The following is a 14,815-nucleotide window of genomic DNA, read 5'->3' on the forward strand; positions in this document are numbered from 1 at the left end:
CAGCTGCTTTTGAAGACGAGAAATAGGTGAAAGATTAAACTGGGGTCATACATAGGGGCAGGCACAGGTATGAAGCAAATGTGGGGTCTCTACCAATAGTGCACAAGATGTGTGCTTTGACATCCATTGCAATCCACAACGCAGATGAGACTGGTACTCATAACTTCAATAGTATACCTTTGCATGTTGGGGGTGGGATGTTTCCCACAATGAAAATAATTTTTGGGGATGGGGACCATCCCTTTATTCAAAACAAAATATAGCTTAAGTTCTGGGTAATAGACCATATGATAATGGTACTGTAAGCATGTTTAGTATTAAGTTTGATTTTTATGCTTGACTGTAGCTGTGCTTTTATACATACTCTGGGTTAAGGTTGCTATAGTTGCATTACCACAGAAGGAGCCAAAAAAGGGACAAGATTATCAATGTGCCAATACAAGGCTTCCATGTATTTATATTTTATATACTGTGAAATTATACTTATGTTTAAGAGTTCAAATTAATGTGCTTGAATGTAATGTAAATGTAACGTAACCCATACTTCTTCCATCTTCAATTATATTGCACAACTCTAGGGCCAATATCCTTACAGAACTTTAGATCTGCTCTGAATGGTTTTTAAATAGTAAATTCAACAATATGTAGTTCAGTTAATTAGAATGATTGTGTCTGCACCAAAATATTGGGCCATTAAAATGCCAGGTGGCTAAAGATTTTTGCAGCTCTGTACCACACCAAACCTTAAAAAATACTATTTCCTGTTTTCCATGTTTTGATTTTTCTCTTTTTACAACAGAAATCTAGTTTACAAATATCTCAAAGAAGATGTAATCTAAGATCAAAAAGTACAAACAACTTTAAATCTTGGCTAGTCATATTTTCACATACTGACTACTGTTTCTTTTTTTTTTTGTTTCATATATCCAATGAATGTATACTGGTACAACTTTTATTTTGTTTAACAGTTATCAAAATGTATCATTTAAACTCCATTAATTTTGAAAATGTAGCTATCTTCCTTTACTATTCCATCACTTTTATTCCCTGGATGATTAAGGCTTTTATAGTTAATGCATAATGTTGCTTTTAAAGAACCAAGAAAACAGAATTATAAAATAATAATTATACATTAGTGTAGATACTAAATAGCTAAATAGCTCACAGTTTAAGATTTTAAAACATCTGTTATACATAGTAAACCAAAGATATATAGATTCAGTTATCCACGCATTTTCAAATTCCAAACTTTAAAATCTTTAAATACTGTCAATAACTCAATCCACTTTTAAAAATATCAGGGCCATAAATACCCATTACTACAAGTTTAAATGATCTCCAGTGGATTTAAAAACTGTACAAAGAAAATTTGTTCTTTAAAGAGAGTTTCTCTTTGGAAGTTAATCTCCATAAAGAGTCATGTAAAGATTGGAAAATGGAAAGTTTTAGAAAGTCAGCTATTTCCATTGGACCTGTTACAGATCTATTATCAAGTAAGGACTTCCTTTTATAACCACTGGCTATCTCCTATTTCTGCAAGTGGTTACCAAGAGGTTTTCTTTTTTTTTGGTAACCATTTTGTGAAAGGACCAAAGAAACAATGCATTTTGCAGATCTCCTATAACTCCTCTAATTGGAAGTTATTGATTATTTCATCACCATCTAAGTTTGAAGCATTCTGTATACATGATTAATTAATCCTGTCAGTTTGGTTATTGTAATACATGAGCATGTTGATTAAGCTTTATTCAAGACAAATGTATTTACTTTTGTAAAACAAATCTATTGTGTTGAGTAACACGTTATTAATTGTAATAAAGAGAATAGCTTTTGACATTTGGCTTGTTTAAATAATGATTTGGAATTTAAATATTAAAATATTCTTTTGATGTTGACATAAAATTATTGACAATCACAAGTAAAAATAAGTGTAATTTTTGAAGTTTGTGTCCTGTTGAACAAATAGTTGATAGCGAACTACCAATATGTTAGGAATCAACAGATTACAAAATGTGTTGGATCAGTCTTCGAGTTGCAAATATGAGATTATCTGAAATAAAATTTGGATAAGGTTTCCACTTCTTGCTTTGTGTTCACGCTGAGCTAGTCATGCACTCAGAAGTTTGAATGCCTACTTTACAGTCTAAATTCTCACAAGAGGGGTTTGGTGGTAATTGTGCTCTCATTGTTTTGTATATAACAAAGTTCTGAAAGTTCTATTGTTAGGAAATTCTTGCATCTTACAATGTTTATAAGTTGTGTTTCATGATAGGTCCCCGGTTTAAAATCCTCATATTTATATTTCTTACAGCTACCGTGTAACCTGAAAGATAAAGAAAACACTTGTATTAACTATTAAGATTAAATCATAATGGTAAAATCATTGCAGTGGCAGAAATAAAGAAATCAAAAAGGTGGGGTTATATTACTATCAAGCAAACATCACTAGGTCAGAAATTAAAAAAACACATTTATTCACGTGCTCGCTCATTTGATAATAAATGTTCCAATATAACTGTTTTGCAAAAATCAAGTGTTCATAAATATTATGAAGTACCCCTTCAATTTTCCTTCTTATCACTCCACCAATGTGCCCCATCCAATTGCCAAGTCTTCTGTAATCACACACGTGACTGATAAAAAGTGCCCCATCCAATTGCCAATCCTTCTGTAATCACACATGTGACTGATAAAAAGTGTCCCATCCAATTGCCAATTCTTCTGTAATCACACACGTGACCTCTTAAAAAAAATAAGAAAGTCACAGTGTACTTTCTTTTCAAAAGAAAAATCCACTCCTCCTCAGCTTCCACCTTCCAGGATATCAGGGATACTACTCCCCTTCTCCTCACCACAGCACTATAGAGCCCAGCAAAGAACAATGGAGAAAACTTCATTTCACAGTGTTTATTATAAAAATATATCACATCAACATAAAAATAAGGTAGCCCACTTGCACCCAATTAGCAACCAATGTAGCCAGCCAATGTAGCTATGCAAGCAAGAAAGCGACACCACTTCACTCCGTTCTGGACCCGGCATGCGTTCAAATGACCAGAAATGACCTAAAAGGAGATGACAACTAGTTTCATCTATATACATCCTCAGGAAGCTTAGATGAGCTTTTCTCCATTGGTCTTTGTTAAGGATTTGGAGGGATTTTCTTGGGTGGACCTGATGGGAACACCTATTTGGAGAGGATAGTTTAATTGCACCAATAGGGAACTGGAACTTTTTCATTGTTGTTATTGTTTGCCTTGCTTGATAACCTTCCTAGTTTGATAGCTACCTTTGTGTACAGACTGATTTGCAAATCCTGAACCTCAGGGCTGTAACCAGTGAATCCTGAACTCCTGTGCTGTAACAGATTTCCTCCACTGTGTGCCAATGTATCCTGAACTTCTGTGATGTATGGTTTTCCTCCTCTGTGAGATAGTAAATTAACCACTTGACCACTATTTTTTGTTATGCAGCATTGGGCTACTTTAACTGGCAATTATGCAGTCATAATGTATGGAAATATATTTATATATTTTTTAAACACACAGAGCTTTCTTTTGGTGCTATTTGATCACCGCTGTGTTTTTTATTTTTGTTATAAAACATATCAAATACTATCAAGTTTATTCATACAATTAGGCCAAAATGTATTCTGCTAACATGTCTTTGTTAAAAAAAAAGTGTATAATAATTGGTTTGTGTGAAAGTTATAGCGTCTACAAACATTGATATATATATATACCGGAATTTTAACAGCTATGAGTTTCTGACTGCCTATCACATCTCTTGAGGTGTTAAAATGACAAAAGAGTAGAGACATACTCTAAATGACCCCTTTTTGGAAAATAGACACCCCAAGGTATTTGCTGAGAGGCATGTTGAGTCCATGGAGGGTTTTTTTTTTATTTTACCACAAGTTTTTGGATAATGCCATGAGTATATGTGGAATTACACCCAAAAACACATTCTGCTACTTCTCCCAAGTAATGAGATACCACAAGTGAGAGACGTTTTGGGAGCCTAGCCACATACAGGTGCCCAAAATTCAATGATCACCTTCAGGCTTTCAAGGGGAGCTAATTACGCATTGGATTCCCTGACTACCTATCACATTTTCCAGGCCTCCAAAAATGTGATTGGTAGTCAGGAAATCCCATGCCTAAGTAATGCCCCTTGAAAGCCTGAAGGTGCTCATTGGATTTTGGTTCCCATACTGGCTAGGCTCCCAAAATGTCTCTCATGTGTGTTGTCCCCATACTCAGGAGAAGTAGCAGAATGTGTTCTGGGGTGTGATTCCAGATATATCCATGGCATGTGTGAGAAATATCTCATTAAATTAACATTTTTGTGTAAAAAATTATACAATCTTCCATGAACTCAACATACTTCTCAGCAAATGCCCTGGGTGTCTACTTCCCAAAAAGGGGTCACGTGGGGGGGGGGGGTTGAACTGTCCTGGCATTTTAGGGCCTCTAAAAACATTACATGTATGCTCAGCAATAGGAGTTTCTGTCACACTCCTAATGTTGGTTATACATGTAATGTTCTTTTTTTTTGTTCATCCCGTGTGTTATTTTAAGGCTCCTGAAAATGTGATAGGTAGTCAAGAAGTTTGATATGTAATTAACACTCCTTGAAAGCCCAAAGGTGATCATTAAATCAATTAATGTGTATGAAGAAATCTCTGCCAGAAAAAGTGTATGATATGTCCACCACTAGATGCTTCCGCTACACATCCACCCACTCTTCTAATGTTGAACATACATGTAATGTTCTTTTTTACCGTGCAACCTGTTGGCTGAATGAGAAAAATACCCTAACAGATTCCTTTATTCATACCATCTAGCCTGAACCTTTGAGAAAGTCCATTGGGCGCTTCGTGTGAGTGGGCAGTGACGTAATCAAGCTGGCACTAAGTGGAGCTGTGTATGCAGAGGATTATATTGTGAAATACTTATTTTTTACTTCTAAAATGTGAGTGGATTTTTATATAGAAATAAACACTTTTTATTAGTGATTTACACTATGGTTCTTTCCTCTTGCCTCCTATATGATTGATGCCACACTGAGAGCTGGTGAGAGCTGCTGAGAGCTGGTGAGAGCTGCTGAGAGCTGCTGAGAGCTGCTGAGAGCCACAGATTTGGAGTGTACAGCCAGTGGGAGCAGTGTCACCTATAACACATAGAGACCGCCTTTAATTAGTGAGGTCCATTCAAACAGGTGAGAAGACACCCATAGATGGGGTGAAGGGCATTGTGGGGATCAGAGGCAATTACTGAAGAGTTTCTGGTGCATGGGACTGCTTTTTTTCATGGACATTGAATCATTTATTGATAGACTGATTATGTATTTATAAGAAAAGATAGATTCATGTAAATGTATTATATATAGATATATAGATGATTTTTTCACTGTTATTTATTTATGCACTTTAATTTGAATGCACTTTATTGAAGGAGAGCGCTGCACTTTTTTGTGACTATATATATATATTTATATGACTATATATATTTATATGAATATATTTATATGACTATATATTTATTGCATTTTGTACTGGTGGTTGGATGCATAGTGTTGCTAACTGCTTCCTGTAGTATAAAGAGTTGAGTAATAGGTGGTTTATACACAGGGATAGCGGGGAAAGTTTTTTCAAAATAATATATGTTGGATGTCACCAGGAGAGGGGGGCAGCAATGCCATTACATTTTCCACGCTCTTTCTGCATTCAGTAAGAGTCTTACCCCATGCAGGAAAGAGGGTCCACCATCTCGAGGTTTCCATCAACTCCAATGATATGAGAGACAAAGCAGTTACCCTCAGGATTTTGGTAATTTATGAGGGGCCGGATTTTGTGGAGCTGATCATAGTCAGGGTCACCCTAGGGACTACAGAGGGTATTGTCACTGAAATGCATAAAACGCATTATTTTCTCATCATAGCTTTTCCTTTCTATTGCAGCAGAGAACACGGGTATATAATGAGTCTGATCCATGGACCAATGTAACGGCATTTAATTTTTTCTAATGCTCATGTTAAGGGTAAGGTCGAAAAACTTTTTAACTTAGAGGTCTACTCGAATCGCCTGGCAAGATTTTAAGTTGGGTTGGCGGCAATGTACTGTTGGGCATAAAGATTACTTTGGTCCACAATTAGATTAAAATTGTTCTTTGGGGAAAAACAGCTAAAAAAAGTCTAGGGGTGTTGTTCAGTTTGCTGCTACCTGAACCTTGGGCTGGGCTGTGAATGGGGGACAATGGGTGCTGCAGCCAATTAGGGTTTGCAAGCACCTCTGCAAGGCTACTATGGGCTCTATGGGCTGTGCTTGAATTCTTGGTGGCTTCGGTTGCATTACACTACTAATGTTATAATGTTAGCCACCTCTCTAGCTTGTATTGCACTGCTGGCGCTCACCACTTCACCATGAAATACTGCAGTACCGGTGTCTAAAAAGCCAGGATGTACTACATCCCTGGTGCTTGCCAGATCACCAAAAAGTAGTGCAGCACTAGTATTTGTGCCCTGCTACACCCCTCGACCAACTGTTCCACAAAAATAAAATACGTAAGAGAGGTTGTAGAGGGGGGCGAGGAAGATCTAGCATATTACAAACAAAAAACTTGCAAACTATAAAGATCTTTGATTGATCTTCCCACAATTTATCTACAGCTGAGAAGAGTCTCTTCGGCAGAGGGCTAAACTTTGCCCCGTCCAACAAGCCTAATTTATACCTTCTTTTCAAATATCTGAATCGATACATTTGAAGTCTCACCCTAAAAAGGTTCTTTCAAATAAAAGCCACCAAAACACCACTACACCCCCACTACTAATCTAGAACATACAATTGACAGTATTGCTTGTGAGTCCAAATCTACTGACCTTAATTTTGATGCAGCTATAATAGAGACATAGGACGAGTTATATCACAATGAATCTGTTACAGACTTAGAAATATTTACCCAACATCTCTATACCTCTCCTCCCATCAGACATTCTACACTTAAACCTAAGTCTATATTTTACCCCCACCACAGCAAGGGCCCTTATTTAGAAAACTTTTATAAAAGAGTGTACTCTGATTTCCTAAAAATATGTCAACAATCGTTCCCTCAATTGCATAAGCATGGCCAGCTATCCTCTTCAGAACATAAAGCTCTGAGGTCCTTAATAGAAAATTACACTATCATAATAAAAACCGCTGATAAGGGCGGAGGTATAGTCATTCAAGACCGAGTAGACTATATCAATAAAGCCAACAGATTACTTTCTGACTCTACTACATACTCCAAACTCAAAAATTAACCCTACCTGAATATAAAGAAGAAGCATACAAGTTGACCCAGTAAGCTTTGGATAATATCATTATTGATAAAGTTGAGGCTTCTTTCTTTAATTAAGATGTTTTCTGCACCCCTTATTTTTACCATATCCCTAAAATACACAAAAGTCTAACCAACCCTCCCGGCAGACCCATTATTGCAGCAATGGATAGTAGAACATCAGCTTTTTCGGTATATATTGATCAATACCTACAGCTTCTAGCTCAGGATTTGCAGTCTTTTATTAGAGATGGAACCACTCTCTTAGAGTGGTTAAACCCTATAAATGGGAGAATGATTACATTTGGATTTCTTTGGATGTTAACTCCTTATATGCGTCCAATCCCCACCATTTTGGCCTTGCAGCTCTAGATTATTTTTTTTCTGTAGACCTTTACATGACCCACAGTTAAGCTACCTTTATCCTAGAGGTGACTAAGTTCTGTCTAACACACAATTATTTTAATTTTGATGACCAATTTTATCTACAAGTCCAAGGAACAGCGATGGGCACAAATTTTGTGCCCTTTCCCTCTAACTTGGCCATGGACCTATCGGAGTCCGAATGTATATGGAACAACCACATTGATGACCAGACAGCGGGAAATTCTCTGCTACATTACAAAAGTTGTCATTATCACAAATGGACTAAAAACATTCCTAGGGGACAGTTCTGCAGATTTCGACAGAACTGCACTAGAAATGAAGACTATATTGAATAGAACACCATAATGACCAATAAATTAAAAAATAAGGGGTACCCGGAATCCCTAATCTCCCAAGCATATACACGTTATCACAAAGGTATACCCCAAAAAAAGAAAAAGCACCTTTTGGTTACTCAGTTAGACTTGTCACTAGTTCCACCAAAAGCATAAAAAGATGGAGCGAATTTTACAAAAGCATTGGAACATCTAATTGGAGGATCCGTATCTAAAACCCCTTCTTCCATCCAGACCCCAAGTCACATATAAAAAAGCACCTAATCTAAAAAATAAAATTGTGCCAAGTGAATTGAAATCTAACCTAACCACTGCTTCCCCCCAGCTCCACCTAATACCAATTTTTGGCATGTATCAATGTAGAGCCACTGTACAAAACATGTGCTTTTGTTAAACATGAATAAAAATCCTTTTTCGCTAAAGGGAAAACATACACACTTGAGGACTTCTACATTTGCTCTTTAGATCATGTAATATATTGTTTAACTTGCCTGTGTAAATTACTATATGAAGGCCGAACTATTCACCTATTTGGGGAGCATTGCAGGTTTGTAGAAATGGGAAAAGATAAGCCCAGTGTCCCTCACCACTTTTCTGAATTTCACAAGTCCACCATTGGACTAGAGGTTTAGGTGATCGAACAGATGCCCACAAACCTCTCGGAGGCTGAGCGATTCCACAGGCTTTGCAAACGCAAATCTTTTTGGATACATACTCTAGATACATTATCACTTGGAGGCCTAAATGAGGAATTAGAGGTGTCTACCATATTATAGTTCCAAATAGTAATCACATACAAATTTCCCTTGCTTTTTCCAGGTTTGCCTTGGGATTTGAAATATTTGAAGAATTATACGATAGGGCTGGTGGGACATACTCTTTTGCAGTAAGTATGTTAGTGATACATGTAAATGTACACCTGGATTTCTCACTTAAATACTATTATAATGTGATCCCCTAATATAAAACTCACATGTGATCCCCTATTCTCATATACATACCCCATTACTGAGAACAAATTGTTTTTCCTTTCTCCCTATTTTTGCATTCTTACTGATAACAATCACTAATTCATGAATTGTTTACCCCATAATTAGGTAATAATAATCCTTTACCATAATAATCCTTTGCCATAGGGAATATTTTATTATGTATGTACTGTTGCTTGCATTAGTTAATTCATTTTCAGACATATGTATGCATCAATTTTTATGTATATATATATATATATATATACAGTATATATATATATTATACAGTAGAAAACTATTGTGTATTTTTTGTACAGTTTTACATAGTTATCCTGTATATGTATGTGTTTTGCCATTGGTGTGCATATATAGGATTGCTGCTGGTTGCACAGGGTTAACTCATGGGGTTATTCCTCATGAAAGAGTGATCACTGTGAGGTGTGATAACCAGGGTGCCCACTAGATGGCAATATATAAGACTCTACAGGTTCTTCACAATCAGCTTGAGAAAGGAGCGTGCAGTTTTTCTGGTTTCTTCTTACTGTGCATGCTCTGAAATGCGTTGCGGCATAGTGGTGTCATCTGGGTCGACTTTTCGTTCCAGCGTGAGAGCCAGCCCTCACTCTGAGCCTTTTCCCTCTTCACACCATCCAGCCATCCGAAATGGCCTCTGCCAGCAGAAGACCCATGCAGCGTGGGCTGACAAACCCCCTACACCCTCTGATGTCTCCTAGATGGATTATTCCCTATGACATGCTTGCTTTTTATCATCTCAATGTGAATCATATTCTTACAAGTTTTTATAAAATCTTATACAGTCTACACTCAGAGGTGCCTGTCCCTTGTCTCTCTTATTAGCATAATTATACATTTCTAGCACTTCAGCAACATGGAGTCGGGTCCGCTTGATTTTCACAGGGACCTCTTCACCAGCATCTGAGCTAGCTGTCAGGGTGCTCCTGCTTTCTACGGGTTCATATTCTGAGCCTGATTATGACAGTGCAGCTCCACTGTCCTCTGTCATGCTCAGAATGCTTTAGACCTCCTCATTAAAGTACCTTTCTTTGGACATTTTGGACACTAACATTTTACAGGTACCTAGTGGCAAATATGGGAAAAAGGGTTCCCGGGTACCAATCAGGGACTGCTTGCACACTAGAAATAAAGTTAGCTGCTTGTGCTAGCATAGATCAGGCCTGATCTTTCTAACACTGCCGCTTTGTGGACAATGTATCAGTGGCAGTGATGAGGGAAATTATACTGACATTGCACTTGTTTGGAGGCTAAACGCAAGCGCTGGTAGTGATTGGGGCTGATCCTACTAGTGCTGCATTTTTGGGGACACTATACCACTGAGGTCACTAATATAATTCTGATCATGTGCTAGGATTGAGATCACCTGCTTGTGGCACTGTGCTGCTCAAGGCTGATTCCTGCAGTTCTAGTGCCCACCAGTAGGTGTCTCCTAGAAGCCAGCAGGCTGTAATGATCACCCACACCTGTGTTCAGCTGCCAGGTGGCTATTTAGGGCTGCTCCTCCCATTCCCCAGTGTGTCACTATTCTTATTGCTTCCTTGTTGCAAGAGCCTTGTTCCTGACATCCTGATTCAGCCTGCACCCTACCCTGTTGCCTTGCTCTTGTACCAAGTCTTGTTTCCTCTCTTCCATGCTTCCCTGTTACCATTGTCCCTTATTTATAGATATTTGCAGATAGTCAGTTGTTATGTTCTTTAGTTATTTTTGTCTTTGGGGTTGGTTCTTGTTTGCTGGAGTTTCCTATGTTCAAAGTTTTCTGTGTATGCTTGTTTGTGTGTTTCACTGTAAATAATTCTCATTTTAAGGATATCTACATTGTTTGGTCTCAGTTTCCATTTGTAGCTATGTGTCTGGTCTCCCTAGCTGCTGCTGAATCCTGACATCTTGATCAAGGTACTTATTCATACAGACACTATACTAGTAATTGTGGTGATCAGCGATTTATAGTGTGACTGCAATAGTGTGGCAGGCAATCTGACGCTAACCGACACTGGCTGGGAGGGATGCTAACTGACTCTAATACTATTTAGCATTGCTAATGACACCACTACAGTGATCAGTGATAAATATTGTACATTGTACTAATGACAATGGTGACAGAGCACTTGCACTTCCGGTGGAAAAAGTGCGGGATCACAGGCAGCGTGTGTGAGGAGACAGCGTGGTAGAGGATCAGAGGAAGTTGTGAACCCGGAATCAGGGGCTGAGGCTGCGTGTGTGAGAAGGCAGCGTGTTTGAGGGAGTGAGCGAGAGCTGTGAGAGCTGTGCAGTCAGTGCGGTAGTACAGTAACCCCTTCCCCCTTCTCAGAGTGAGTGGAAAAACCGGACCCCCGTGATAGAGAGAGAGCTCCCAAACCCCTTCCCCCCTCTCACACACCGAGACAGAGAGAGAGAGCTCACCCCCCCCCCACTAGCTAGCTGGCTGACAAGACCAGGAAGTGACAGAGGAGGGAGCAGAAGACTGACTGAGGGAGGAAGGAGTGAAGCATCGCTGACAAGCACTGTAAGTATCGGCTTACAGGTACACAGGGACACACACTTGGTAAGTTGAGACTGTGGTGTAAGTAAAGACTGTCAGTGACAGTCTCTTTTTTTGTTCAAAGACTGTGATTTGATTGTGACTTAAGACTGTGACTGAGGGTGTAGGGTAGTAGTTGAGAGTCAGTGAGTATTGTGTAGCTGAGTATCAGTGGGTGCTGTGCGACTGTGCTGTATGACTGTGCTGTGCGACTGCCTGTGCTGTGCGACTGCCTGTGCTCTGTGACTGTCTGTACGACTGACGTGCTGTGCGACTGATGTGCTGTGCAGCTGTCTGTGCGACTGACGTGCTCTGCGACTGACGTGCTCTGCGACTGTCTGTGCGACTGATGTGCTCTGCGACTGATGTGCTGTGTGACTGACATGCTCTGTGACTGTCTGTGTGACTGACGTGCTCTGCGACTGTCTGTGCGACTGACGTGCTCTGTGACTGTCTGTGCGACTGACGTGCTCTGCGACTGTCTGTGTGACTGACGTGCTCTGTGACTGACGTGCTCTGTGACTGACATGCTCTGCGACTGTCTGTGTGACTGACGTGCTCTGCGACTGACGTGCCCTGCGACTGTCTGTGCGACTGACGTGCCCTGCGACTGACATGCCCTGCGACTGACCTGCCCTGCGACTGACTTACTGTGCGACTGAGGTGCTCTGCGACTGACGTGCTCTGTGACTGATGTGCCCTGCGACTGAAGTGCTCTGCGACTGACCGTGCTCTGCGACCGTGAGTGTCAGTAAGTATTGGTGAGTGTAGCAGAGTACCAGAGGGTGAGAAAGTAGAGTTAGGAAGCTAGGAAACAGCCACACAGGACAGATTTAAATTACTGAATCCCCATTAGATTAGATTAGTAGGTACAATGCCCGGCGGGTGTGGAGATGCGACTCGGTGTACATCTTGTGGTATGTATACGTTCCTCGATCATGAGATTGAGGGCGAATACAAATGCACAAAGTGTAAGCACGTTGTTTCCCTGGAAGCTCAGGTCCTGAATCTAGGGAAGCAGCTGGCAACACTGAGACGTATGTCCATATTGAAGGAGAGCTGGTATCGTACCCGCCAGGTGCAGGCTGGGGCCTGCACAGAGGTGGGTGGATTGACAGAGGTGCAGGCATCAGAGCAGAGTAGATGGGTGACAGTTAGGAAGGGTAGAGGGGAAAAAGGCAAGGAGGTCGATCCTGGGCTGGAGCACCCCAATAAATTTGCCCCGTTGCGTGATGTTGGGGAAACCAGTCAGGGACCAGCATTGCTGGAGCAGAGCGACGCCCCTAGCTGCCAGGGGAAGAGCTCCTCCAGTGAGGCCGGGAGAAAGGGAAAGGAAAGACAGGTGCTGTGGTACTCAATTATTAGAAGGACAGACAGTGCAATCTGCCACAAAGACCGTGAGTGCCGAACAGTCTGTTGTTTACCGGGCGCTCGGGTTCTGCACATCGCAGAACGGGTGGACAGATTACTGGGTGGGGCTGGGGAAGACCCAGCTGTCATGGTACACGTGGGTACCAATGACATAGGCAGAGGAAGATGGATAGTCCTAAACAATTTCAGGGACTTAGGCGCTAAGTTGAGGACTAGGACCTCCAAGGTAGTATTTTCAGAAATACTACCTGTACCTCGAGCCACACCAGAGAGGCAGCGGGAGATTAGGGAAGTTAACAAGTGGCTGAGGAGCTGGTGTAGTAAGGAGGGTTTTGGGTTCCTGAAGAACTGGGCCGACTTCTCAGTCGGCCACCAGCTCTATGGTAGGGACGGATTGCACCTAAATGGGGAAGGTGCAGCCGTACTGGGTGAGAAGATGGCCGAAAAGATAGAGGGGCTTTTAAACTAGGTGATGGAGGGGAGGGTACAGATGTAGAATTAGCCAGTGGAAAGCAAGATTCAGAGGGCACAAATGTGGACATTAGCTATAGGGTGTTCAGAGCTCCTAAACCCAGGGTGGGTATGGGGAAAAATCACAAGAGCAGCCTAAAAACAACATCGAACGAGGATATTGGCAACCGGTCAAAATTACGAGGTTTGTATACCAATGCCAGAAGCCTGGCCAACAAGATGGGAGAGCTGGAGCTACTGATGTTTGAGGATGACTTAGATTTTGTGGGGATAACTGAGACTTGGTTCGACAGCTCTCATGATTGGATGGCGACCATTCAGGGGTATTACCTTTATCGCAGGGATAGAGAAGGTAAAAAAGGGGGAGGGGTATGTCTGTACATTAAGAACAGTGTACAGGTAAATAGGAGGGATGATATTAATAATGGAGCTATGGACGAGGCAGAATCCCTATGGGTTGAACTTAAAAGGGAAGGCACTATTGGGAAGGTAATATTGGGCGTATGCTATAGGCCCCCCAACCAGAGGGAGGAAGGGGAGGCAGACCTCTTTTTACAGATAGGATTGGCAGCATGGATGGGAAATGTCAATATAATGGGGGACTTTAATTATCCAGATATAGACTGGGCAGAAGGGACCGCGCACTCAGCCAAGGCTCGACAGTTCCTAAATGTTCTGCAGGACAATTTTATGGGTCAGATGGTGAACGCACCGACAAGAAACAATGCGGTACTTAACCTACTGATTACCAACAATACAGACCTGATCAAGGATATAGAAATACGGGGCAACTTAGAAGACAGTGACCATAGGTCAATTAGTTTCAGTATTAATCATAGTAATAGGAAACAAAAGGGTAATATAAGAACACTGAATTTCAAAAGAGCCAATTTCCCCAAACTGCGCTCTCTGCTAGAAAATATCAAATGGGATAGAACGTTGGCAACAAAGAACACGGGGGAAAAAAGGGAGTGCTTCAAGAGCATACTAAACAAAGGGATTGGCCAGTGCATTCCAAAGGGAAACAAATTTAAAAGAGCAAAACTAAACCCTGGGTGGCTAAACTCCAACATAAAAATGCATATTAATACTAAAGAAAAGGCCTTCAAAATATACAAGACTGAGGGGTCATTGGCAGCATACAAGCATTACAAAGAGTGTAATAAGAAATGTAAAGATGAAATCAAGGCGGCTAAAATAGAACACGAGAGACATATAGCGGAAGAGAGTAAAAAGAACCCCAAAAAATTCTTTAAGTATATAAACGGTAAGAAAGCGAGGCCAGAACACATTGGCCCCATAAAAGACGACAAAGGGAATATGGCCACAGAGGACAGAGAAAAGACGGAAGTGTTAAAAAATTTCTTCTCTTCAGTCTTCACAGAAGAATCGGGGGGCTACACTAAC

At 40.6% G+C, this 14,815-nt stretch overlaps 1 protein-coding gene across 2 annotated transcripts in view; it reads right to left on the reverse strand.

Moving 5' to 3' along the window:
• Positions 1–1,646: 1,646 nt before the first annotated feature.
• TAFA2 (TAFA chemokine like family member 2) overlaps positions 1,647–14,815 on the reverse strand; it is a 474,773-nt gene continuing 461,604 nt past the window's right edge. For both annotated transcript variants that reach the window (XM_082255904.1, XM_082255903.1), the window contains one exon: positions 1,647–2,323. In XM_082255904.1, coding sequence (XP_082112030.1) covers positions 2,312–2,323 — 12 coding nt within the window. In that variant the 3' untranslated portion in view covers positions 1,647–2,311. The remainder of the gene's footprint in view (positions 2,324–14,815) is intronic.

Source organism: Pelophylax lessonae (genome assembly GCF_965119305.1).
Source record: "Pelophylax lessonae genome assembly, chromosome: 4".
In the NCBI taxonomy this organism is placed as follows: Eukaryota; Metazoa; Chordata; class Amphibia; order Anura; family Ranidae; genus Pelophylax; species Pelophylax lessonae.